The sequence below is a fragment of the Podarcis tiliguerta genome, assembly GCF_965153285.1.
Source record: "Podarcis tiliguerta genome assembly, chromosome: 10".
NCBI classification, from domain to species: domain Eukaryota; kingdom Metazoa; phylum Chordata; class Lepidosauria; order Squamata; family Lacertidae; genus Podarcis; species Podarcis tiliguerta.
The window spans coordinates 63,257,494-63,281,884 of record NC_139543.1 but is presented as its reverse complement, the minus strand read 5'-3'; the positions used below and the strand labels follow the sequence as shown (position 1 = coordinate 63,281,884).

Here is a 24,391-nt window from a genome sequence, read left to right as displayed (position 1 = left end):
CAGGTTAAGAACGGACCTCCGGAACAAATTAAGTACTTAACCCGAGGTACCACTGTATCAGCCACTCGCTGGATGACTTTGGGATAACCAGCGTACCTTGCAAGGTTGTTGTAGAACAGTATGGCAGTGACTTCATCATGATGTTAGTGGTCACCACATCATGTGGACATAAGTTTCACAGTTCAACTGTTGGTCCTCAACCCCCCAGCATTCAGCTTCACTGGATGACACAGGGGAGAGGCAGAGAAACACCCACATCATCATCATCGTCATCATCATCATATATTTATACTCCACCCATCTGGCTGGGTTTCCCCAGCCACTCTGGGCATTCTTCCAACAAAATCTTAAAAATACATTAAAACATCAGTCATTAAAAACTTCCCTTAACAGGGCTGCCTTCAAATGTTTTCTAAAAGTCAGATAGGTGTTTATTTCCTTGACATCTGATGGGAGGGCAATCCACAGGGCATGTGCCACTACCGAGAAGGCCCTCTGCCTGGTTCCCTGTAACCTCACTTCTCGTAGGGAGGGAATGCCAGAAGGCCCTCAGAGCTGGACCTCAGTGTCCGGGCTGAAAGATGGGGGTGGAGATGCTCCTTCAGGTATACTGGGTCGAGGCCGTTTAGGGCTTTAAAGGTCAGAACCAACACTTTGAATTGTGCCCGGAAACGTACTGAGAGCCAATGTAGGTCTTTCAAGACTGATGTTATGTGGTCTCGGCGGCCGCTCCCAGTCACCAGTCTGGCTGCCGCATTCTGAATTAGTTGTAGTTTTCATGTCACCTTCAAAGGTAGCCCCACATAGACCGCATTACAGTAGTCCAAGCGGGAGATAACCAGAGCATGCACCACTCTGGCGAGGCAGTCTGTGGGCAGGTAGGGTCTCAGCCTGTCTCCCAGATGGAGCTGTTAGACAGCTGCCCTGGACACGGAATCGACGTGCACCTCCACAGACAGCTGCACACCTGGTCCTTCAGGGGCACAGTTACCCCATTCAGGACCAGGGCGTCCTCCACACCTGTCCCCCAAAACAGTACTTCTGTCTTGTCAGGATTCAACCTCAATCCGTTAGCCGCCATCCATCCTCCAACCGCCTCCAGACACTCACACAGGACCTTCACCACCTTCACTGGTTCCAATTTGAAAGAGAAGTAGAGCTGGGTATCATGCCTACACACCATACCCATCATGTCCACACCCCTGTCCTCACCTTACCCATCATCATCATCATAAGAATGTAAGAGGAACAGTACTTTGTCAAACCAAAGACCCATCAACCTCAACAGGCTGTTTCCCACAGTGGCCCAACAGATTCCAATGGAAAGTGTCTAAGCAGGACATAAGCACAACTCTCTCTTGCTTGCGTTTCCTAGCAACCGGTATTCAGAGGCCTGTGGCCTCTGATCCTGGAGTTGACATATAGCTATCATAACTAGTAGTCACTGACAGCCTTATCCTTTCAGAATTTGTCTAATCCCCTTTTAAAGCCCTCGTAAAACAGTCCAATTATTATTACCGCAGAAGCAGTGATAATGTGGCAAGTTTTTGTTGAGGGGCAGTCCACCCATCGCTTAACATTTGCCCCTGGTTCCAGAAGTCTGTCAGTGTATGAGTGACACCTGTCCAATCTGCTTGTTGAAGATGTGCAAATCGCTTTTTAAAAATAAAAGTAAAAATGGGCATGCTTTTTGTTTTAAAAAGTGGCCAAACGGTCTTAGCCTTTTGCTTCATCTCAAAGCCGCAGGCCCCAAAGAATAAACGTGTTTATTTTCATCAAGTCTCACTTATAGTAACAACCTCTGATACATTCAGAGCAACTCCCAAATCCTTACGCCATTATGAAATTCAGAAGCTACTGTTCTGGCTAATTTAGCATTCTTTCCCTTAATGTGAAAATTGTATACAAGAGAAGCACCAGCTCCATTGACTTTAATGAAGCTGCCATGCACTAAGCATTATAAAACTTGGAAATGCTTTGGAAATGTGTTTAATGGCTGGAGAATGGTCTTAGAGAGTCGTTGTAAATTTATATAGAAGCCTTGAGGTTGTTAGCGGTCGTCCATCAGCTATCAAATTAGAGACTGAAAGAGCTCTGGCACTGAAAACAGTGCCCTGTGATAGGGTATTTCTGAACATAGGAATAACTGTGCTGGATTCAACCACTGGTCTGTGTAGCCCACGAATCTTTTTCCTAGAGTGGCTAGCCAGAAATCTCTAAGGAAGCTCATGATCGGGGCATGTTGTTGTGTGGCGTTCTCCCCATTTAGGATCCCAGCCACGCCATTCCATTTTCCCACTCCCAACAGTCCATCAACATTTCATGCCCCCTGAGCATGCTCATTCCTCAGGCTGTTTTTGTGGTTCCCCTCCCCTTAGCTTCCTCTCCTTATTGTCCTGCGTTATTTTATTTTTACATCCGTAAATCTCGGAGTTCCCTCAACCCATTAATACGTCCCTCTTGTGCATGGGCTTCTGGCCACTTACCTCTGTCCATTGTTTATCTATTTCATCTCTCGTTTCACATGAGGAGGAAAATAATTACTATTTATTACATTTATATTCCACCTTTGTCTCCAAGTATCTCAGGGTGAAGCACATGGTTCTCCTCCATCTCAGTTAACCTCTACAAAATCCCTGTGAGGCAGGTTAATCTGGGAGGCAGTGACTAGCCCAAAGTCAAACAGTGAGGTTCATGGCTGAGTGGGGATTTGAACCCTAGTCTGCCAGGTCCTAGTCCAACTCTCTAACCACTACACCACACCGGCTCTCAAATAAACAATATTCATGAAGTTGGCCAATGGTCTCCCATCCAAACATGGGACAGACCTAGATCTGCTTAGCTTCAAGTAAGGCTATGAGCTCCTGTACCTTCAGACTATACCTTAGTCAGTTAACTATTAATAAGGCCTAAAATGAGCAAAACATGGAATGTTTGAATGTAACACATAGCCAGGCTCTAAGATGACGAGGATTGCAGAACGAGAGGTTGTTTTAAGAGTCGTTGCTGCCAAGATGGGGCAAGGATGTCTCTCCATCACATGCAATGAGTAGCCCAGGCCCCAGCAACAATTCTGGGGGTTATTGCTTTGGTTGGTTTTCTTTTAACTTTTTATTTTGTGTTTCTATCCTGTAAGTTTATCTTGTGAACCACCTTGATGAAGGGTGGTATATAAATTTCAATACTACTACTAATAATAATGATGATGATGATGATGATGATAGTGTTCAGAGCCAACCATGCTGCAAGAAGTAAGATTCTTCACTTACACGTCCCTGTATGCTCTGCAGAGCTCTGATCCAAAAAGTTGTCCTCTGATTTGACTATAGAGATCTCAGAGAGATAGCATAGGGACTCAATAGCAGCCCTTTATGAATCCTGCTATCAAACAGAAACATCAGTTTAATAGCATTGTTCCTCCTTGCAAACTCTACAACTAACCCAGAAACAACCCTTGTTAAGATCTTCTTTGATTTCAACTTTCTTATCTGGCTCTACATTTTCCACTCCATTAAATACTTTGTAAACCTGAATAAAAGCTTTTCCTGGTTCTTCTCCGCTCCGTGGAATATGCATTTAGTTCTCTAAAGCCTCACGTGCCATTTCTAAAGCATCTCCATTAAAACCTGGACTATAATGGAACATTTATATTTGCCTTTCAGTGATGGTAAGGAAGGGGCCGCGCCCTCCATTTATTTACTTATTTATTTATTTTTGTTTTCCTTCCCGTCGCAAGAGGTATTGGGGGGGTGGGGTTTAGTATTGAACTATTTTAATTGAACAGCCGATTGCTTGGCACCTAGAGACCATCTCTCGTTTTATTACAACAAAAGTGGCAGTACACTTGAGGGGGAAGCCATTTCTTGGCTGGCTAATTGAATGATATAAAATTGTGATGAATGAGGCTATAAGATCGGCATGTACAGGTTTATAGGATTTGCAGGTTTAGGTAGCCTTGAGGAAGCGGCATGAGGTTTTGGGCTTCCGTCTCTTATTTGGACTTCAGACTGAGCATCCAGCTTTGCTTCTGACCTCCAGGATTTCAGGCAAGGATCTGACCCAAAATCTGACCTTGGAGATTCCAAGCATTGACCCCTAAATTTCTAAAGTAACACTGGAGCTCACCCACCCACTCTGGTAGGAATGTAAGAAGGCGCTGATTTCTGATCCTTCCCATACTTGTCACATGCAGCACTGCTTCTGTTCCACTGCAGTACGGCTCCCAACAACAACAACAAAAATGGTGTCATTTGTCTTGCCGTGGCAGAATTTTATATAATTAACTATGCTATCATTATGTTACTCCACACTGTCCCATTTCAGAGCAAAGGCCATTCATTTCAATGCAAAGGAAATGCAGTGCAAAATTGCAGATTGAAACCGACAACAGAACTGGCGATATTTGCTGGAATGATTTCTGTTTAACACAAGGCGTAAATAAGTGAACTTCAGCCATTTCTGCTCCTGTTTCCATCTGAATTGTCCAACATGTACACACACACAGAGAGAGGGAGAGAGAGAAACGCCTAATTCAGCAGGGCTCTTCAGTGGAACGATCTCCCTTGGGAGGTGGTAGACTCTCCTTCCTTGGAGGTTTTAAGCAGAGGTTGGATGGCCATCTATCATGGATGCTTTAGCTGAGATTCCTGCATCCTCCTTCCAACTCTATGCCCACTGCAGCCTTTGAGCCCCGCATTTCCTGCAAGTGATTAGAGATATCCCGGTGTTGGGCTTGTATATCCACAGACCTTTGTTGTTGTTGTTTAGTCGTTTATTTGTGTCCGACTCTTCGTGACCCCATGGACCAGAGCACGCCAGACACTCCTGTCTTCCACTGCCTCCCGCAGTTTGGTCAAACTCATGCTGGTAGCTTCGAGAACACTGTCCAACCATCTTGTCCTCTGTTGTCCCCTTCTCCTTGTGCCCTCCATCTTTCCCAACATCAGGGTCTTTTCCAGGGAGTCTTCTCTTCTCATGAGGTGGCCAAAGTATTGGAGCCTCAGCTTCACGATCTGTCCTTCCAGTGAGCACTCAGGGCTGATTTGCTTCAGAATGGATAAGTTTGATCTTCTTGCAGTCCATGGGACTCTCAAGAGTCTCCTCCAGCACCAGAATTCAAAAGCATCAATTCTTCGGCGATCAGCCTTCTTTATGGTCCAGCTCTCACTTCCATACATCACTACTGGGAAAACCACAGCTTTAATTATATGGACCTTTGTTGGCAAGACCTTTACCTCATCGGCTTGGCAACCATTCTTCTAAACTTCCTACAAGATTGATAAAAGCAGTTGCCTCCTGTTTTGCTACAATTAATTCACTTGATCTCCCAGATAAATGTAGATGATTGTCTCTGGCATTCTTGACCAGTCCGCCTGCTGAAAAATCTATTTGCACAGAATCTCTCTTCTTCTCCCTCGGGATGCAGTTAAATGATTTATGGGTTATTCATTATGTTATCCATCGCACAAAAGGTTGCCTTTGTTAGGTAAAAGCATTCAAGTTTAGAACACAATTGTTTGAAATGCAGCCCATTTTTATAGAAAGTTTAGGAAGCTTCAGCAGAGGAGCATCACAAAACATCTGTGCCCAACATTCTTTAAAAGCTTTTTCTTTATTTGTTCACTTCGGCACAATGTGTGTCTCTCCAATAGGCAGTTCAAGCCTGCCACGGTGACATTTTGTTATAGGCCAGTACACCCACTGTGCTATCTATGATTCGCTTCCAAAAATTATCTAAAAATAACTGTACCTGTATGACAGTTTTCCAAATGAATCAATGTAGATGGCTCATCTTGGGAGATGGCTGTTTTCAAAATCCTGCATCTTATTCCTCTAAAAATCCACAAAATATTTTGTAAGTAACACGTTGACATTTGTTTTATTGCACTTGGTGATATAAATATATCCGGAAAACGTGAGTAGAGTCTCCTAATTCAAGCTGGTTCTGAAAAGGCGTGAAAAGTAAAATTAGGTTTTTTTTTGGGGGGGGGGGTTTCATCCTGCTCAACTTCTGAGTGCTGTGTGATGAAGAAGATTCACAACCCGGAAGGATCTTCCAGCACTTTCTGAAGCTCAAAGTAGCATTTCCCCCTTTCTCTTGTTCTATTTTAAATTCTAAATCCCATTTAATTTTCACTTTCAATTCCTCCCTCTCCTTTGTATCTGTTAACCTGTGGAATGATTGCAGAACTGCTGGTCCTTGGGAAAGTGCAGCCCTCTAGGTCTTTCTCGGTATCTTTGGCACCTACCCAGGTCAGGCCACTTGGCTGAAATGTGTTCTTGAAGTATAAGAAGGGATTTCTTGACCCTGGATGGAAATCTGCATGTCTGTAGAAACCACTGGCTTTTGTGTGGCTGGAAGGCAGCCTCCTGTACAAAGTCACATCCCTTGTTGTGCCTTCTTGTGCCTCTGGCCCCACCCCACACAGCCCCTGGAAGGTTGCGCCTCTCAGGCGGGGAAAAGGCCTCTTTTCCTCAGCTGCAGGGGAAAACATGCAGGAACATTCATATGCAGCTACTGCAAACTATGCAACACTTACCACACACCTCCCTTGTCATGTCTAGTTTGGCCCAGCCCTTCTTCTTTCTTCTCTTCTTTGGCGATCACTCGTAGCTGAGTAAGATTGTCTTCCATAAACACGGTTTTAACAATGAGTCCGTAAGTGACTGTGGAGGCCAATTCTGGATCCACACATCCTTCCACAGTGGGGACATTGGTTTCCAGGCAGGAGCTGATCACGGTGTGGATTTGCCAAGCATGTCTTCCTCCTAGCACGTTTCTCCCTTGCATCCTGAGTTTGAGTGTCTTCATAGCCCATGACACCTTTGGTAAAGGCTGTTCTCCAACTGGAGCACTCGCAGGCCAGTGTTTCCCAATTGTTGGTGTTTATACTACATTTTTTTAGATTTGCCTTAAGACCACCAGCATTACACTTTCCATTTTTTAGTTTGGAATAGAGTAGTTGCTTTGGGAGACGATCACCAGGCATCCGCACAACATGACCAGTCCAATGAAGTTGATGTTGAAGAATCATTGCTTCAACACTGGCGATCTTTGCTTCTTCCAGTACACTGATATTAGTTCGCCTGTCTTCCCAAGTGATGTGTAAGATTTTTCAGAGACACTGTTGATGGAATCTTTCAAGGAGTTGGAGATGGCGTTTATAGCCCTTATTATTAAGCTGACTAAGCAGTCAAAATGCCCGTCATTATGATGGCCACAGTATGTGCAGAAGTGTGGCTTCAGTGTTCCAAGCACCCTTGAATGGCAGCCTTGACCTCGATTTTACATGGGAGACAGCGGCAGGGTGCAGGGACACTGGTTCCCAATGTTTCCATCTATTGAGATTTGAGGCTGTTCGTATCTGCACTGCCCTGCCCTGCGTTCTATCTGCTGGCCACACTGATATATTTTTTAACAAGAGGTGTGTTTTGTCCTTTAAATCTCTACAGGAGAGGCTAGGGTGGATCAGATGAACACCACATACAGTAGAATAGAACCTTTCCACCATTTGCAATAGTTTGTGTGTTAGAGAGAAGAGGTTGGGGTAGGGTTGCCATATATAGCTGGTATTCAGCCATCTTAAACAGCCTCCGGATAGAAATTGCTGAAATTCAGACATGCCAGAAGTATAGATTTTTGTGAATTTCTTTAAAAAATAGTTTAAAATCTCTTCTTTTTTTTATTTGAGAAAAAAGCTCAACAACTTTGCCAAAACCTGCTCAACAACTTTTGCCCGGATTTTCACTTTTCTAAATATGGCAACCCTAGGTTGAGCTATTCTCTCTGGCATGAGAATAGGGATGCTACCGACATACTCCCTTCCTGCCAAACTATTTGCCAGTGAAATGTTGGAAAGTACTGCAGTCTCTATGCTACAGTGGCGCCCGGGGGGGGGGGCGGTCTATAGATCTGGAAGCGCTAAGATGATTCATACTCCGGGCCCAACCCACACGCATCTAAGATCCATATCTGCACTCACACAGACACACAGGACCCAGAAGAAGACTATTTAGACGTTCTGCACGTACAAACCGGCACACAGCTATATTGCTGCCTTGTTCGGGTTATTTGCTGCCGCGGCGTCATCAAGCGCTGCTGTCAGCTATGCCGCGCACAGGGTAGACATGCTACCTTGTACACCACAGCGATTTATGAGAAGCACTGACCAGGAGCAGGCTGTGAGTTCTAAGCCATCAGAATTAATTTGAAGCTTAATAAAACTCCACACCTGAAGGAGCTTTAATATTAAGTGGCTCATTGCAACCACAAGCACCAGGTCTCGCAGTTCGCTCAAAAGCGCCGGCACATTTTTTTTTTTGTGGGCCTAGATGTTTTGTGGCATATTAAGGGACGTCTAATCCATCAAAGGCTAATTAACTGAGTTCTTGGAAAGGTGCTGTAATGTAATAGGGGCATTAGTTATGTGCAGCATGCCAGCTCTCAACCGGAGGGAGTCTACCCGATAAGGTTAGCACACACTTTTCTTACTTTATGTAGACTGTCCCAAGACAAATGTAAGTGAAGGAAGCACTTTTTCATTTAATGTGCAAGCTGACACAGGGAACCAATTTACATCAGAATGCAGCTTGATCTTTAGAAATAAAATAAAAAAAATAGACTATCAGAGAAGTTCGTTATATCAGCCACTGTTACTCATTACAAAGCTAATCTTCAGGTGAGGTAAGAAGTGACCTGCCTGGTTACTGGCAATTTGGGGGCAATGGGACGCTGATCTTGGACATTTTCTTCTGTCCCTGTTTTTATTTCAGCATTTGGGAGTCCGCTGCAGTTGTCTTCCAACCACAAAGGGCTCCTTTACCTGCCCGTATCCCCCAAACTGACAAATACCTGCCTGGAAGATGAAATGAGAGTGAGGACCTTTCTAGCAGACGGTCAGTTTTTTTTAAGCAGTTTTCACCCATTTGCTATGCAAAGTCCAGAGGCCTTCCCCTCCATGTTGTGCTTCTGTCACAGGGATGCATAACCATGAAAGTCCCACGCAGTGCACGCATACTCCTTTTACTCACTGCAGCTGCTGTAAGTATATCCCTGGGGGGCAGAGAGGGCCATAGCTCTGTGGCAGAGCCAGTGCCTCGACCACAGAAGTCCACAGGTTCAATCCCCCCCCCCCCAATCTCTAAGTAGGGATGGGAAAGACCTGGGGCATCCCTAGGGGTTGGGTAGGTTGGCCCCCTCCAAGCAAAAAACAAGAAAGTCTTCACCTGCTGGCAGAAGGACAGCAAGGAGGGAGCCAGTCTGGCTTCTTTAAAGAGGGAGTTCCAAAGTTGTCTGAGAGGAGCCACCACCGAGAAGGCCCTCACCCCCACCAAGCGTGCCTGTGAGAGTGGCAGGACCCGAGGGGAGGGCCTCTCCCGAAGATCTCAGAACCCAAGCAGGTTCCTATGAGGGAATAGGGTGTTTCAGTTAGCTTGGACCCAATCCCTGTAGGGCTTTGTAGGTGATAACAAGCACTTTGAACTGTGCCCAGAAACAGCCAGCGGAACTGTTGTAGCAACGAAGTTGTTTCCTGCCATGTAGGACACCTGAATGCAGTGGCGTAGCGTGGGGGGTGCAGGGGGTGCCGGCCTCACCGGGCGCAACATCTGGGGGGGGCGCTCGCACTCGCAGCTCTCTGCCCCTACCTGGCTCCACGGGTTAGGGGGCGCAAATTACTTGCCTTGCCCCGGGTGCTGACAACCCACGCTACGCCACTGCCTGAATGAATCCTTTCTGAATACACTCTCTTGCACGATGTAACGTAATCTGCAAGTCTTTGGTTCTGCAAGTATTCGGTTCTTTGCTTGCAACTCTCTTAGTTCAGCCAAGCCAAACAGGAACTGTTATCTTTATACACCTGTATAGGACATTTCATAGAAACCCTAACAGTTGTATTCCCCCTATAACCAACCCTGGTCAGCAATCTGGCTGCAGTTCTTTGAGCCAGGTAAAGTTTCTGAGCGGCCCTGTGTAGAACATGTTACAAGTAATCCAAATGGGGTATAACTAAGGCGTGTGTCACTAGGCAAATCAGACATCTCAAGGAATGGGTGTAGCCGGCGCAGCAGCTTTGACAAATGCTTGCAAATTTTGCCCGTTGCAGTCTGTCTTACAGAACCTTTGAGAACTAAGTTGGAACCAAACAGCAGGAGCTGTGGGCTGTCGACATGAAAAGGCTGTTTCCTGCAGGCTATCTGCAAGCACATGTCTAGCCGCTGCTGGAAACAGGATGAGGGTCCCTCGCTTGATTTCTCCATGGCTCTTTTAGTGCAACATTCCAGAAAGCTTGCTGGAAAGAAAGCTTTCCGTTTTATCGCTGCCTAGTGAAAGATCAAAAGGAGGGGCGAATCATTTTTGATTCTTAGGCATGCTGTTAATGCAAGCTATGGGCCATTTATAAAATCAAACGGACATTTTAGTCAGTATGCTTTCCCCCCAGCTGAATTTAATAGATGCAGTTTTTCACAACATGCAGTAATGCAGTTTGAATGAAGTAAATATTCTGGTTGGCTGGAGATAGATTTCTGCAAAGGGCAGGTAGCTTAATGCCAGTCACTCATGTTCAATAGCTGGATTGATGTGCTCTTTTGAATCGCCACCCAGGTTTACCTTCAGCAAAGGGATTAAATCCACCCCCCTCCACATTTTCAGTCGTATGAAAGAAGTTTTTGAAAAATGCATAACCTTCCAGGAATCAACTAAACTCTCAGAAGTGTGGTTATTATCACATGGAATAATTGGAGCTCATGGGGTTTCGGACCCTCACGGCGCAATCCTAAACATGTCTATTCCGAGTAAGCCTCTCTGAATTCAACAAGGCAGTGACAGTGAGACCATGGCTCTCCCAATGTTGGTTCTAGCTCCCATCAGACTTGACCATTGACCATGCTGAGGGTATCCGATGGAAGCTGGAATCCAACAATATCTGGAGGGCAGCAAGTTTCTCAGCCTTGCAATAGGGCTTACTCCCTTTTAAGTGGGTGTAGGATTGCAGGCATAGGATTAAATCACAGAGCCTACGACTTGCTGATCAGAAGGTTGGTGGTTTGAATCCCCGCAACGGGGTGAGTTCCCGTTGCTCGGTCCCTGCTCCTGCCAACCTAGCAGTTCAAAAGCACGTCAAAGTGCAAGTAGATAAATAGGTACCGCTCCGGCGGGAAGGTAAACGGCATTTCCGTGCGCTGCTCTGGTTCCCCAGAAGTGGCTTAGTCATGCTGGCCACATGACCCGGAAGCTGTACGCTGGCTCCCTCAGCCAGTAAAGCGAGATGAGCGCCGCAACCCCAGAGTTGGCCACGACTGGACCTAATGGTCAGGGGTCCCTTTACCTTTACCTTTAGGATTGCAGGCAGCCTCAGTTCACTGGACTTATACGGGGGGGGGGGAGAGATTAAATTCCTTAGAGATTAAATTCCTTGCACAATTCCCCATCTTCAGGCAGTTGGTTAAAGCTAACGTGATCCTTGAATAGCAGTGGAGCCCAAAGCTGTACACCCAGGAAGGACCTCTGATTTCAATGGGATTTACTTTATCCCCATGTGTAGTGTATGTGGGAATTGCAGCACAAACCTAGTTGCGCAGGGGAAATCCAATTTTTCAAAGCAAAATAGTCTTTGTAGGTCTAAACTAAGAGAGATAGTAGTATTTCTCCTCTAAGAGTCTGTCCAACCTTTTAGGGCTAAACTAGACATGGTATGGATGATCAGTAATCTGATCTCCCAATGTGTTCTTATTTGCCTGTGCTTCCATGGGGTGAAGACCCATGGAATCACAGCCTTGACGGTGCGAGAAGGGGTTTAACTCATCCACCAACATCATTTATCCAATGGAAATCTCCCCACAAAGTTGCTATAGATGCAGAAAACAAACAGATACCTAAATTGCCGGTTGCCTTCTAAGAGGCAGAATATTGTGCTATTTAATTATTATTGCATGGTGTGTGTTTTTTACAAAAGGAGGAAGGGAATACATTTCAATCATAGCTCTCACTTTGAGGGTTTGATTTGTTTCTGGGCTGTATCACTAGAGACAGCATGTGCAGAGGGTGGGGTATCAATAATGAAATGTTCCCCCATAGCAAATAAAGATCCCTGCAGGCAGAAGGCTAGTGTCTCAGGGAGAAGGGATATAACCTAGCAATTACATTTGCCGTTGCCCACATGCACTTTCGTTGAACAGACCCAGGGAATGTCATCATGATTCATTCATTGCTTCAAGAATACTTCCCTTTTGCAATCTATTAATGTTCAGGGGGTAACATTCCCAGCAAAAAAAAACAGAGAAAAGTATCAGTTTGCTGTGACCAAGACAAAGAGCTGCCAAAGTATAACTCCTGAAGGCAAAACCCCTGGATGTGTGAATGTTATACATTTCATCTTCTGCAACAATTAGGCTAGCCAACAATGGGGCAGCAACATCAAGAAAAGCTGCCTGGAAGCATTATGCTGTCAGTACATCAAATTTTCTAGGAATCCAGGGACAACTTCCAGCTGTTTATTAAGCACTGCTGTGAGATTATTCATTTCAGAACAACAAGAGTTTGAGTGTCTGCTTGATTCACTGTGGTGGGAGCTCTGGAAGACATCAATTTGTAACTTCCCCCCACTTCCAGTATCAAATAGATTTTCACTAGCTGTTAATGAATATGGCGTTAGTTAATGAAAGCATCGCTTGCCATGTCAGCTAGGGCTGGGCGATGCCTGGTTTTCAACAGCGTGATACATCACTAGCTAAACATTGCTATCTACCGATATATCACAATGTCTGAAATAAGAATGGAGCTATGTAGAGGCATTGGCTGGCTTCACAGTTTCCCCTGTATCATGATTTTTGCCAGTGCCTGTTCTGATTTGTTGCCCAGATTGGTGGGGTATAAATAATAAATAATTTAAAATTTAAAATAAAATAAAATGGCAGAGTTAACAGGGGCTGCAGGAATCGAGAGAAGCATTATCTGGCTTCACGGAATTTCCCACACTGTGATTTTTGCATAGCATGCATACACACACACACACACACATCATGATTTGCTATACAGTGGTGCCTCGGAAGACGAAAAGAATCCGTTCTGTGAGTCTCTTCGTCTAGCGGTTTTTTCGTCTTACGAAGCAACCCTATTAGCGGATTAGCGGATTAGCGCTATTAGCAGTTTAGCAGCTATTAGCGGCTATTAAAGGCTTAAGGGATTAGCGGATTAGCTGCTAAAAGGCTATTAGTGCCTTAGAAAAAGGGGTTGGGGAGCGGAAAAAAATCTCAAGACTCGCAAGACATTTTCGTCTTGCGAAGCAAGCCCATAGAGAAATTCGTCCTGCGAAGCGCATTGAAAAACGGAAAACCCTTTCGTCTAGCGGGTTTTCCGTCTTGCGAGGCATTCGTCTTGCGGGGCACCACTGTATATTGTCAGGTCAAAAAATAGGAAACCGATATCACAATATGGATTTCAAACCGGTTTTGGACGATAAATCACCCAGCCCTAATGCCAACATCAACGTAAGTGCCTCCCGCTATATGTGTGCCTTATGAAAAGGAATAACTCCACTCATAATTCCATGTGCACTAAAGGTGTAGTTAACAGCCCCTATTCAACCACCTTAGTTCTTCATCATACTTGCAACATGCCTCGTTGTGTTTTAAGCAATATGTCAGCTACTAATGCAGTCAACTGGACATAACCATTTTATCTAAGGAGTGGAGGGGCAAATAGTTATGCTCCCAGCCCAGGCAATGATTTCAGTGTCCAATTTGCAGAACTGAATTCTTCATGCATATATATATAGTACCGGCTGAGTGGGAAATCTGGCCTCCTTCCCACTGATTCGGTGCGGTATGAGAACAGGGTACTAACATCATACATCAGGAAGAACTTTCTGACAGTAAGAGCTGTTTGACAGGGGAACGGTCTCCCCTGGGAGGTGGCGAGGTTTTTAAGCAGAGCTTGAGTGGCCGTCTGCCATGAATGCTTTAGTTGAGTTGCAATTCACCCTCGAGGTCGCTTTCACTATGCATTCTTTCCCGAAAATGGCCACAACAGATGCATGATGTAAAAGGCCAGAACAATGGGTTCCAGGGACATTTAGGATGCAACCGCAAAGCCAGAAGATACCTAACACCCTGGTCCAACTGATGTTGGAGCACTAAATTTGGTAGGGCTAAAGGGAAAGGGGATGTCAGAGAGGTTCAAGGGAGGACCAGGAATCAGTTTGGACCCAAAAGGTCCTGGACACACATACACACATCCATACTGGAGAGGAATTTAGGCCTGCTCCTGAGAATATGAAAATCTTGCCCTGTCCATTCTCCTTTTTTCAAATTGGTTCCACTTGGAACCAATGTCCTGCAAAAGGACTGAAATATACTCAAGAGTCGCAAAGTGATTTCATGCTCTTTATTCAGCTCATAGTGGTGAGGAGGAATGAATGAATGTCCCCTCAGAGTATCTGCTTTATATACATTATTTACACAATGGGGTGCACATGATTGGCTAATTCCGGAATTCTACTGTAAGCCAATCAGGTTGTGGATTCACTTCTATCTGGAGCATGATTGGGTGGTTCCTGCCAACCAATCATACTGCTGCATTGTTCTAGGACCAATCAGACTGCTGCATTCTGAATCCTATTGTTCTAGGACCAATCAGACTGCTGCCTTTTGGATCCTATTGTTCTAGGACCAATCAGACTGCTGCAGTTTGGATCCTATTCAACTCAGTACATAACAAGGACAGAAGAACACAAGAGTGGTCTTTCTTCCTGCTCTCAATTTCACTCTTGAAAAGGGCGACTGAACCATTTCCAGTTTTTACTCCATGCACCTCAGGGCTGCAGCCTTACATTGTGCTGATGTGCATGTTTACTCAGAAGTATGTCTGGTTGTATCCATTGCTTCCAGAAAATATGTGCAAGGGAGATCTTACCGTTGAACTCTCTTATTGCTCCAAGGGAGTTCAAATTTCCCAACAAATTCCTAGAGCATGTATTTCCTTAAAGGAAGCCACTCAACATCTACACTAGGGAAACAATACAGTGGTACCACTAGTTGTGGACACGATCCGTTCCAGGGTGCCGTTCGCACCCCAAAAAGACGGCAACTAGAGTGGCACTTCTGCGCATGTGCAAAGCGTGCAGAACGCTTCTGCACATGCGTGTGCAGTGAAACCCGGAAATATACACGTCCGGGTTTGCTGCGTTCGCAACCCGAAAATCCGCAACATGAAGCGAATGCTACAAGAGGTATGACTGTATTCTGATTACACCCGGTCTCCTCCATTATACTCCAGAGTTGCACAGTATGTATTTATATAAAAAACAACAATCTATTCAAGTAAACCCAAGTGGAATTAAAAAGCTGTTTTATTAATTTGTTCACTAATTCAATTTTTATCCCACCCTTTCCCCCCAAGGAGCCCTCTTCCCATTTGGCTGGCATCTAATTGTGGTTGGTCTAATGATAGGACAGATTGTTACAACAGATCATCAGGACTCTGCATCTTTGACTGCTCTCTTTTTCCCCATCTTGGCATTGGCTTGAATGTGACACACACTACCGTGAATTCAGTTTGTTTGTTTATTTATTTTTAAAGTCCATTTGTCCTAGAAAGTGGTGTCATGTGACTTGATCCTAGGTTTCAGCCTACTACTTTTTATGTGTTTTGAAAACATAAGTTATCAAAGCAAGTACTAGAGGTTGTCTTGATTCCTTACACTTGCAAGCAGGAATGCTGTGGTCTATCACTGTGAGAGTGCATGGAACTTAATGGTTCTTTGTGGGTGAATAACTGGGCGCTCCATTTCTCCCTCTTTTTTGCCTCCTTTAGTGGCTGCATCAACAGCAAATTCCACAGCTGGGGCGGCCATGAATTCCTTGACTTCTCTGGGGACTCTCCAAGGATTGGCGGGAGCCACTGTTGGATTGAATAATATTAATGCACTAGCAGGTACCGTAAACAGTGAGTATTTATTGCTGTGGTGGACACTCCAGCAATTTCCCTGTAATCACCGTAGGAACACTTGACCGTTTATAATACAGTGAATGTTACTATGAAAAATACATGTGCAAAATACATGGGGTGAAACTGACAAAGTTCTGTTCTGGGTATCCACAGTGACTTGGCCTGAACGGGTCTTGCCTCGCTGAAGGACCGTGATGCCATTGCTAACATTTCTTCACAACATTGTGTTTCTCTTGCAGGGTGTTTCTCTAGTTAGGTCTGTGTTTGGGTAGCTAGCATTGATTCTCAAGGCCAATCACCTTCAGGTTCAGAAGAGCCAGATGCCGTTTCCATTTGAAAGAGAACAGAATAGCAGAGAGGCTCCTGTTGCTGCTGCTATTGCCAGTAGTAGCTGCTGCTTGTAGCAGCAGCACACAATTACAGTGGACTGTGGCTAAGCCCAAGAGGTGTAGAGTGTGCCCCCATTAATAGTGGTAGTTTCATTTCTGGCTTCCAGAAGACAGTTGCATAAGGCATTGCATATTACCTGAAGCAGCCCAAGAGGCGGTCTGATGTGGGCAAAGCTCGATTGGGTCAGAATTGGCAAATTTTGTGTGCAACTCTTTTCAAGCAGACTCCTCCACCATCCCTAGCCATTATCTAGGGAAGCAGCCCTGCACATGCTTTTGTTTGCTGGCAATAGGAGGGCTATCTGTGCATGCATTGGCGCTCAGCTTATATCATGAATGGGGGACATGTGGTTCTCCCAATTCCATCAGCCCAGACCATTGGGTGTGTTATCTGGGGCTGATAGGAATCCAATAATATCTGAACGGCCCCCAGTTCCCCACCCCTGGTCTACATGATCCCCAATACTGATGTCCATGTGGACCTCAATCCCAGTGTCCCTAAGGGCATAGGCTTAAGTTTAGTAAGTCATACTCAGAGTATGCCCATTGAAATCCATTGACAACTCAGTCATAGAATCGCCGAGGGTCATCTAGTCCAACCTCCTGCAATGCAGGAATCTCAACGAGATCATCCCATGACAGATGGCCACCCAACCTCTGCTTGAAAACCTCCAAGGAAAGAGAGACCACCAGTTCTCATGGGAGTCTATTCAACTGTTGAACAGCTCTTACCGTGAGAAAGTTATTTCTGATGTTTAGCCGGAATCTCCTTTTCTTGTATTAATTAGATCACGGATGAAAAGAACGGAGTTGTGTATTTGGATAGCTCAGTTGGTTGGAGCACAGTTCTGATAACGTCAAGGTTGCAGGTTCGATCCCCATATGAGACGGCTGCATATTCCTGCATTGCAGGGAGTTGAACTAGGTCAGCCTTTCTCAACCTGTGGGTCCCCAGATGTTGTTGAACTACAACTCCCATCACCCCTAGCTAGCAAGGCCAGAGCTCAGGGATGATGGGAGTTGTAGTCCAACATCATCTGGGGACCCACAGGTTGAGGACCACTGGACTAGATGATCCTCAGGGTCCCTCCCAACTCTACAGTTCTATGATTTATCGGTGTCAGATCAGTCTCACACATTACTGTGACCTAAATACCACAGCCTTGCACATTTTACCACTAACACTGAAATATAGATGCCAGAGTTGTTCTCTTGTTTGTGCTGGGCAAGTTACCAGCAGTTCTCCCATTGTCAAGGAAACAGGGTGCCCAGTTTCAGATATGGGGTGTAGTACAGGGTCCTTGACCTATCTGAAAACCCTAATCCAGCTGTCCCTAACCTGATGTCCTTCAGATGCTTTCGGCTACAGCTTGGGATAATGTGAGCTGTAGACCAAAACATCTGTGTGGGGACACTAAGTTACGGGAGGCTGCCCCCTTCCGTAATCTGCTGCCCTGTCAGTGTCCAGCCTCCTCTCGTGACTAGGCACCGTACAGCAAAGAATTGGTATTTCCTTGGAAATGCATTCCAAGGGCTTAGCGGCGCTAGTTCATAGCAGCATCTTCGCGAAATCTGTTTCTAGGGTCTTAAGAGATTAGCTGGTTTACTCGGCGTGAGGTTTCGTAGGAAGGAGTCTATTTTGGAGATAGGCAGCTGGCGGCCTTGGCATTCGGCGCAGCCTCCTGAGCCCCATCAGACCTCGTGTAGCCCTCCCTTTCTCTCACTCACAAGCCAAGGCACGGGGAAACGCAGGAGAGAACAAGTGAGGTGTGTAACTGGCAGAGCCTCTTTGGCTGCTCATACTAGGAAAGAGCAGTTAAGGAATCTCAGCTTCTCGGCTGGCACGGGAGTCTGACTACAAAGAGTGCAGTTGGCGTTGCAGGCCCATTTGTGTCAGTTCAGAATACCTGTTAAGAATTATTTGATGATCAGTAGTAGCCTGTTCGATCAGAAGCACAAAGTGGACTAATAGGTAGTATATGTAGATGTGAACAGGAGGCTATTAGAGCTCTGCTTTTCTTAAAAAGAGAAATGCCTCTTACTTGTACTCATTGCTGTCAGTGATTTTTGTTGTACTTATGTTTAACAGATGTCTGAGTCTCGTGTTTTCTTTCCCGTAATTGGGGCATATTTTGTGTTCCTGTTATCTTTCTGTTTTCACCTTGCTTACTTGGTTTTTCACCCTTCTCGGGGAGCTCAGTCCACACACACACACACACACAGAGAGAGAGAGAGAGAGAGAGAGAGAGAGAGAGAGAGAGAGAGACACCTACCTACCAACTTCTGGGTCTGCTTTGTGCTTCGGATGTAGGGTGTTGCCTGTGAAAAGCTTTGCCAACTGGTTAGAATCGGTTTATACCACCCACACAAGTGTGTTCGCAGATGCAAAAGGGCATGAGAAGCACATCCAGTGTGTTCAAAGTGCAGCATGCATCCCTACAGGACCCGCACAACGTGTCTGCCTCTTTTTGATGATTGGAGATAATACTTGTGGGTGGACGTGGGCACATAGGGATCAGTTCACACCTAAATTTCCATGTGTGGCAGAAGGCATGTGTACCCGAGGCTCTCTTCCAGCCATGTGTACTGGAAGGTGAGCAACCCCTCGGGGGTGTTGAAAATGAAATGGTCGTTCTTAAAAACGATAAAGCATGCTTGAAACTGTGTGAGATAGGCTCAGGGCTCAGCTAAAAGTTAACTGTGAGCACACGCGATGCAAACCCTGATGCTTGCCTTGGTGACAGAAAAGGCCTCAAGGGTGGAGCATTCCCTGATGGTGCCCAGGTAGGGGGCAAGTGTGCTAGGGTGAGGGTCCCTTCTTGGTTCTTTATGTGGGGGCAGGATCAGGCGTAGAAGCATGCCTGTTTTGTGTCGTCTAAAAAGCCCCTTCCACAGAGACGCTTCTAGGTCAGCTGGCAAGCAGAACGTTTCTCATAAATCCGCCTTTGAAGCAAATCACAAAGGTGTCAACTACAAAGAAGTGGCCCTGTACAGTTTGGGTGCAGGTTTGCTGTTTGCTTTCACTCAAAGGCAGTGATCAGGGGTTATTAGTTTGGCTGCCTTTCCTACTTCCTGCATAATTTCCAGCTGCTGCTACTCCCTGCATTTCCTCCTGCAATGCCAGGATGTATTTGGCCATCACTAATTTTTAGTCTATCACGGTGTACCCAGAGGAATGGGTGTCTTCCTCAGTATAAGTTGCTTGCTTCAGTTCTCGGCATGATGCTCTTCTTGTCCCTGCTGTCGAATTTCTTACTTGTCCTTTTTGTGTGTAGGTGTGCGTGTGTCTCGTACATCTCTTGTCATTGTGAGGCTTTGGGAGAAGGGGTTGCGCTGAAGACAGAAAGGGCTACTTGGTGCCCAAATGAAAGTAATTGTGTGAGGCTTCATGGGTCCTTGTGCAGCAGGGGTCTTGCTTCTCACAATGGATTTGTCTCTTTAGCTCAAGATACTGATAACGTCCAAGCATAAGAGAAGTTGTTTTGAAAAATCAAGCGTTTCTGAGTGCCAAAGTTGCCTGTTCCTTTTTTTTTTTTTACACCTCTGCCACTGTTATACAGCCAATTTTCACAGCCCTAAATCCAGCAGCAGCAAACACCACTGTTGACATTGCAGTGTCTTTTCCAGCAAATTTTGTTTAACTGCCCACCTGTCACCAGGGAAGCTCAGATGCACACCCCATTATTTTGCACTGTACCAGTGCCAACGTGCTAGCACAAATGCAGCTTGGAACACAAGGCAGAGTGTATAACAAAACAACAACAACAACAACAACTTATTATTTATACCCCACCCATCTGGCTGGGTTTCCCCAGCCACTCTGGGCGGCTTCCAGCAAAATATTAAAATACAATAGTCTGTTAAACATTAAAAGCTTCCCTAAACAGGGCTGCCTTCAGATGTCTTCCATAAGCTGAGGCCAATGTTTTATGAGACAGTACTCACCTGTATGAAGGACCTTTCTGGATGTCAGTGGCAGCCAGTTTGTGCTGGTACCCACAGCACTTTTACAATAAATGTTTTTCACCAGGAAGAAAACCGCTGGGCCAATTATGTCTTTATGAGGACCAACATGTTTAGTATGGTAATTTGAGGAATAAATGGCATAAAAAGGACCTGCCTATTTCAATGCCATTCTATTCTACCATTGTGGGATATCTGTAACCTGTAAATAAAACAAGAAGGCATTTTAAATGCTATCTGGGTGCGCTGGTTGAGATGGAATCAGAATTCCATTCGGAACACCAGATTTCTCCCCAGTAAGAGTTTCGTTACCTTTCAGTGTTCTGTGACAGGGAGGAGTTTGTGTCTTCCCTGCCCCATAGGATGTGATTTCCCTCTCTCTCCATCCTCATCTTCCTTTATCCCAGCTGCATGTGTGGGGGCGAGCCAATGAATGTTGAGGAGATCCCTCACAACAAGAGGTTAGGGAACAGTAAGGCTTTAACGAACGAGGTCAAAACTTCCCTTTAGGGAGATGCATGCAAACATTTTGCGGGAAACGCAGTGTTTGCTGTAGATGGGGCATTGCTGCTAGAGCCAGGACCACCGCTGGGTGTTTCTGTGTGCGCACACAGGTGACTTCTGCGTACCACACACCTGCTGTGCATCCATCTGCACTGAAGTCTGGCTCACACATTGGATATTGGAGCAGGCAAGACTGTCAAAATGTCATGTTGTTCCCATATGAAGAAGAGGAAAAAATAGTCCCACCTCCCACTCACTATTTCTCTGGAAAGCATAAAATAACCCAGCAGATTGTATCTCACAATTACTGTGCTTATTCCCTAAGTTGAAGCTTCTCATTTCTGCCCCCCCCCCCCTTCTAATTAACTACTGTTAGGTGTGTGCATACATCTGTTGTTGTTCCTTCTTCTTCTTCCTCCTCTTCTTCTTCTTCTTGCGGGAATTTGAATAGTTCCCCCTCCCAAGGCAGTGGGCGTAAAATATGTCCTCCTTTCCTATACTTGTTTGTGTAATGTGTTGGTGGTGTCAGATAACAGCAGCGTTTCTTTTTTGCACCCCTCCGCCCTTCCTGCAACCCCACAAGTTAGAAGTGCAAGACACCTCCTTGAAGTAAAGCTGTGGAATGTCACAACTATCTGCTAAGTGTTAGCACTGCCTGGATGAAACTCATTTCAAAAAGTATTATTTTTGCACTAGGACCCTCTTAATTGGCACAAACCATGGTGGAAACAGAAAGGAGGCTTGTAGGGTGAAGTTATGCTGATTATCAAATGCTCACAGGGGGTAGAATTGTCCTAGAATCCACATGGTTTTAAAAGCCGAGGGAGTATTGGGTTAGCGTCTTCTTCTTTCTACCAGGCTCACTCCCAGGGGCTTGTCATCAACTGCCAATCCTGTCTTAAATTAGTTCTGCAACCGATTTCTTGATACTTTTTTTTTTAGAGCGAGAAAGAACCATTTCACAGCCTTGCAGAAGGCGTTGATTTTCCCCCCAAGGCATTTCCTTTGCTTCGCATAGCTCAACTTATACTACCGGTTCCTCACTCTGAATATTTCTGGGGAATTCGTAAGATTCAGAGACCTATGACACTGCCTCGCACCAAGCCCATCCATTGATTTACTTATCTTTTTATCGTCTACTTCTCCAACTGGTGGCAGCAGCCCAGGAGTCCAGGGCATAGTGAGACATCTATGTATTTATTTTAAAATAGGGTGTGTGTTTTTTAATCCATTCTTCAGCTGTCCCAAAGAGGAGTCGTTTCCCAGACAGCTTCCAGATAGTGGTTAATAAGACAGTCAGTGATCTCAACCTCATATACTACAAAAGACTGAACACATAAAAATAAGGCGGTGGGGGGGAGCAAACTCAGGTGCTGGTTATCAGCTACGGGGTTCTTATAACGACCAGCTGGAATGGAAAAGTTCAAAAAGATAAGGAGCTAAAAGTTGCTGGTCTCTTGGCTGAACCTGATGGAGACGCCCTACATTGTCATCTCTTCCTTGGCTGCTTTCTCAGACCTAGCAAAAATCCTTTTAACAAGATATTTATCTATCTATCTATCTATCTATCTATCTATCCCTCCATCCATCCATTCAAGAATTTGTTCCTTTTTGGAAAGACACTTCATCGCAAAGCAGCTTATTCCTGCCATTCTTAGTCTCCCAGCCATCTGGTCTGTTTAAAGCCCTGCTCAGAGCATGAAACTGATTGCGGCAAATTTGCAAACGTGGAGGGCTGAAATCACCCTCCACCCTCTAGACTCCACCCACCGTGTGTTCGCCGGCGCTTTTGCACAGAGTGTGAGCATGTGCACTTGCACACACGTGTGCAGGCTGTGCGGAAGAAGCCAATGAACACGTTGCGACAACAGTCTCAGGCAGAGGTCTTATTCGACACCTGCTCCCTGAGATTCAGGTAGTTTTAACTGGAATGGCTTTCCGAGACTGAACCTGGAACCTTCCGCATGCCCTACCGCTGAGCCGTGATTCCTTCGCAGGATGGAGAACCAGGGAAAGGGACTCCTTCACAGCCAACTGGTATGGATGGCGAAGCAGGACCAGTTTCAATTCAAGCAGAAGTGGTGCTCAGAATGTAGTTTTTCCACCGGGCTACAGCTCCCACCATCCCTGGCCATTGGCTGATGGGAGTTGGAAAGATCAAAGGTTCCCCATCCCTGGTCTGGGTTGTACCCCTTCATGCTGATGGTGGAAGCCGAAGGCAATTTACAAAATACAGTGGTGCCCCGCAAGACGAATGCCTCGCAAGACAGAAAACCCGCTAGACGAAAAGGTTTTCCGTTTTGGAGGTGCTTCGCAGGACGAATTTGCTATGGGCTTGCTTCGCAAGACGAAAATGTCTTGCGATTCTTGAGGGTTTTTTCCGCTCCCCACCCCCTTTTTCTAAGGTGCTAAGCTGCTAATAGCCTTTTAGCAGCTAATCCGCTAATCCCTTAAGCCTTTAATAGCCGCTAATCCGCTAATAGCGCTAATAGCGCTAATCCGCTAATAGGGTTGCTTCGCAAGACGATAAAACCGCTAGACGAAGAGACTCGCGGAACGGATTAATTTCGTCTTGCGAGGCACCACTGTAATAAATTGACACAGAAATTCAGGCTGTGATGAAGAGTACTACAGTTTACCCTGCTCTTTGCCCATCACACGAGGTGCCCGGGCAGATAAATTGCCTCCTCAGAAAGAATATAGCCATAGTTAACTATTCATTGTAGCAGAGCCATCCTGATGACCCCAAAACGTGCCAGCGACAGTTTGTATGTGAAAACTGAGTTGGTAGCCGAAGTCATTTCCCTATCAAAGTCTCGTGTTTGCACATTTGGGGGAAATGGGGGCGGGGGGGGATGTTGTTGCTGTTTCTGCTGCTGTTCTCTCTGTGCCATCTGGTGAATTTGTCTGGATTTTTATTTTGCATGCATGGCCATTGTCATCGGTGTCATATTAATGCCAATGACGTTTGGAAAGCACTAATGAATAAGTGCAATTTCTTTTCTCTATTGTTGGGTTTTTTGTAAAGTTGCTCAAATGCTCTCAGGTATGGCCGCCCTGAACGGAGGACTCGGTGCAACAGGCTTGACGAATGGTACAGCTGGCACAATGGATGCCCTCACCCAAGCCTACTCAGGGATTCAGCAGTATGCCGCGGCGGCACTGCCGACATTGTACAGTCAGAGCTTGTTACAACAACAAAGTGCTGCGGGCAGCCAGAAGGAAGGTAAGCATGTTTGGTCAATGGTGAATGAGAAACAAAGGAAAGCAAAGAGAAGAGCGTTGTTCCAATGTGAGCCTCAACACAACTGGCATGTGGCCCCTTCCCTAAATTTACATTATTACTATTTGCTAAGCAGTCACATGTTCCAGCCTTCCACTCCAATCGCAGCACTAGGGGCAACTTAAATTTAAGCACAATTGACCAAAAAAAAAATACATTGCAAGATGTGTGTACTTGCTTTCTTTTGAAAATTATAAATCAGATTAATCATTGTATTGGGCCTCTCTTTCATTTTGCTTACTTTCATTTTGAAAGGTTGGTGTGTTTTTTTTATTATCCTTATCTCAAAGAGGCCCAGACATTGAG

General features: G+C 45.5%; 2 protein-coding genes across 61 annotated transcripts in view; one reads left to right on the top strand and one right to left on the bottom strand.

Moving 5' to 3' along the window:
• Positions 1–24,391, bottom strand: part of LOC310659256 (uncharacterized protein) — a 516,050-nt gene that overhangs the window by 462,270 nt on the left and 29,389 nt on the right. Inside the window, exons 1-2 of one of the 11 annotated variants that reach the window (XR_014502672.1) lie at positions 1,213–4,664; positions 97–220 (exon numbers count right to left, since the gene is read on the bottom strand). The exons of 8 other annotated variants lie outside the window; for them this stretch is intronic. The gene's annotated coding sequence lies outside the window, so the exon portion shown is untranslated. 2 more of the 11 variants (XR_014502673.1, XR_014502674.1) reach the window with 2 other exon arrangements.
• CELF2 (CUGBP Elav-like family member 2) overlaps positions 1–24,391 on the top strand; it is a 523,411-nt gene that overhangs the window by 491,793 nt on the left and 7,227 nt on the right. For 14 of the 50 annotated variants that reach the window (XM_083402105.1, XM_083402112.1, XM_083402111.1 and 11 more), the window contains 2 exons: positions 15,812–15,931; positions 23,849–24,028. In XM_083402105.1, coding sequence (XP_083258231.1) covers positions 15,812–15,931; positions 23,849–24,028 — 300 coding nt within the window. Of the gene's footprint in view, positions 1–8,772; positions 8,896–15,811; positions 15,944–23,830; positions 24,029–24,391 lie in introns of all 50 variants that reach the window. The other 36 variants (XM_083402110.1, XM_083402103.1, XM_083402108.1 and 33 more) reach the window with 5 other exon arrangements.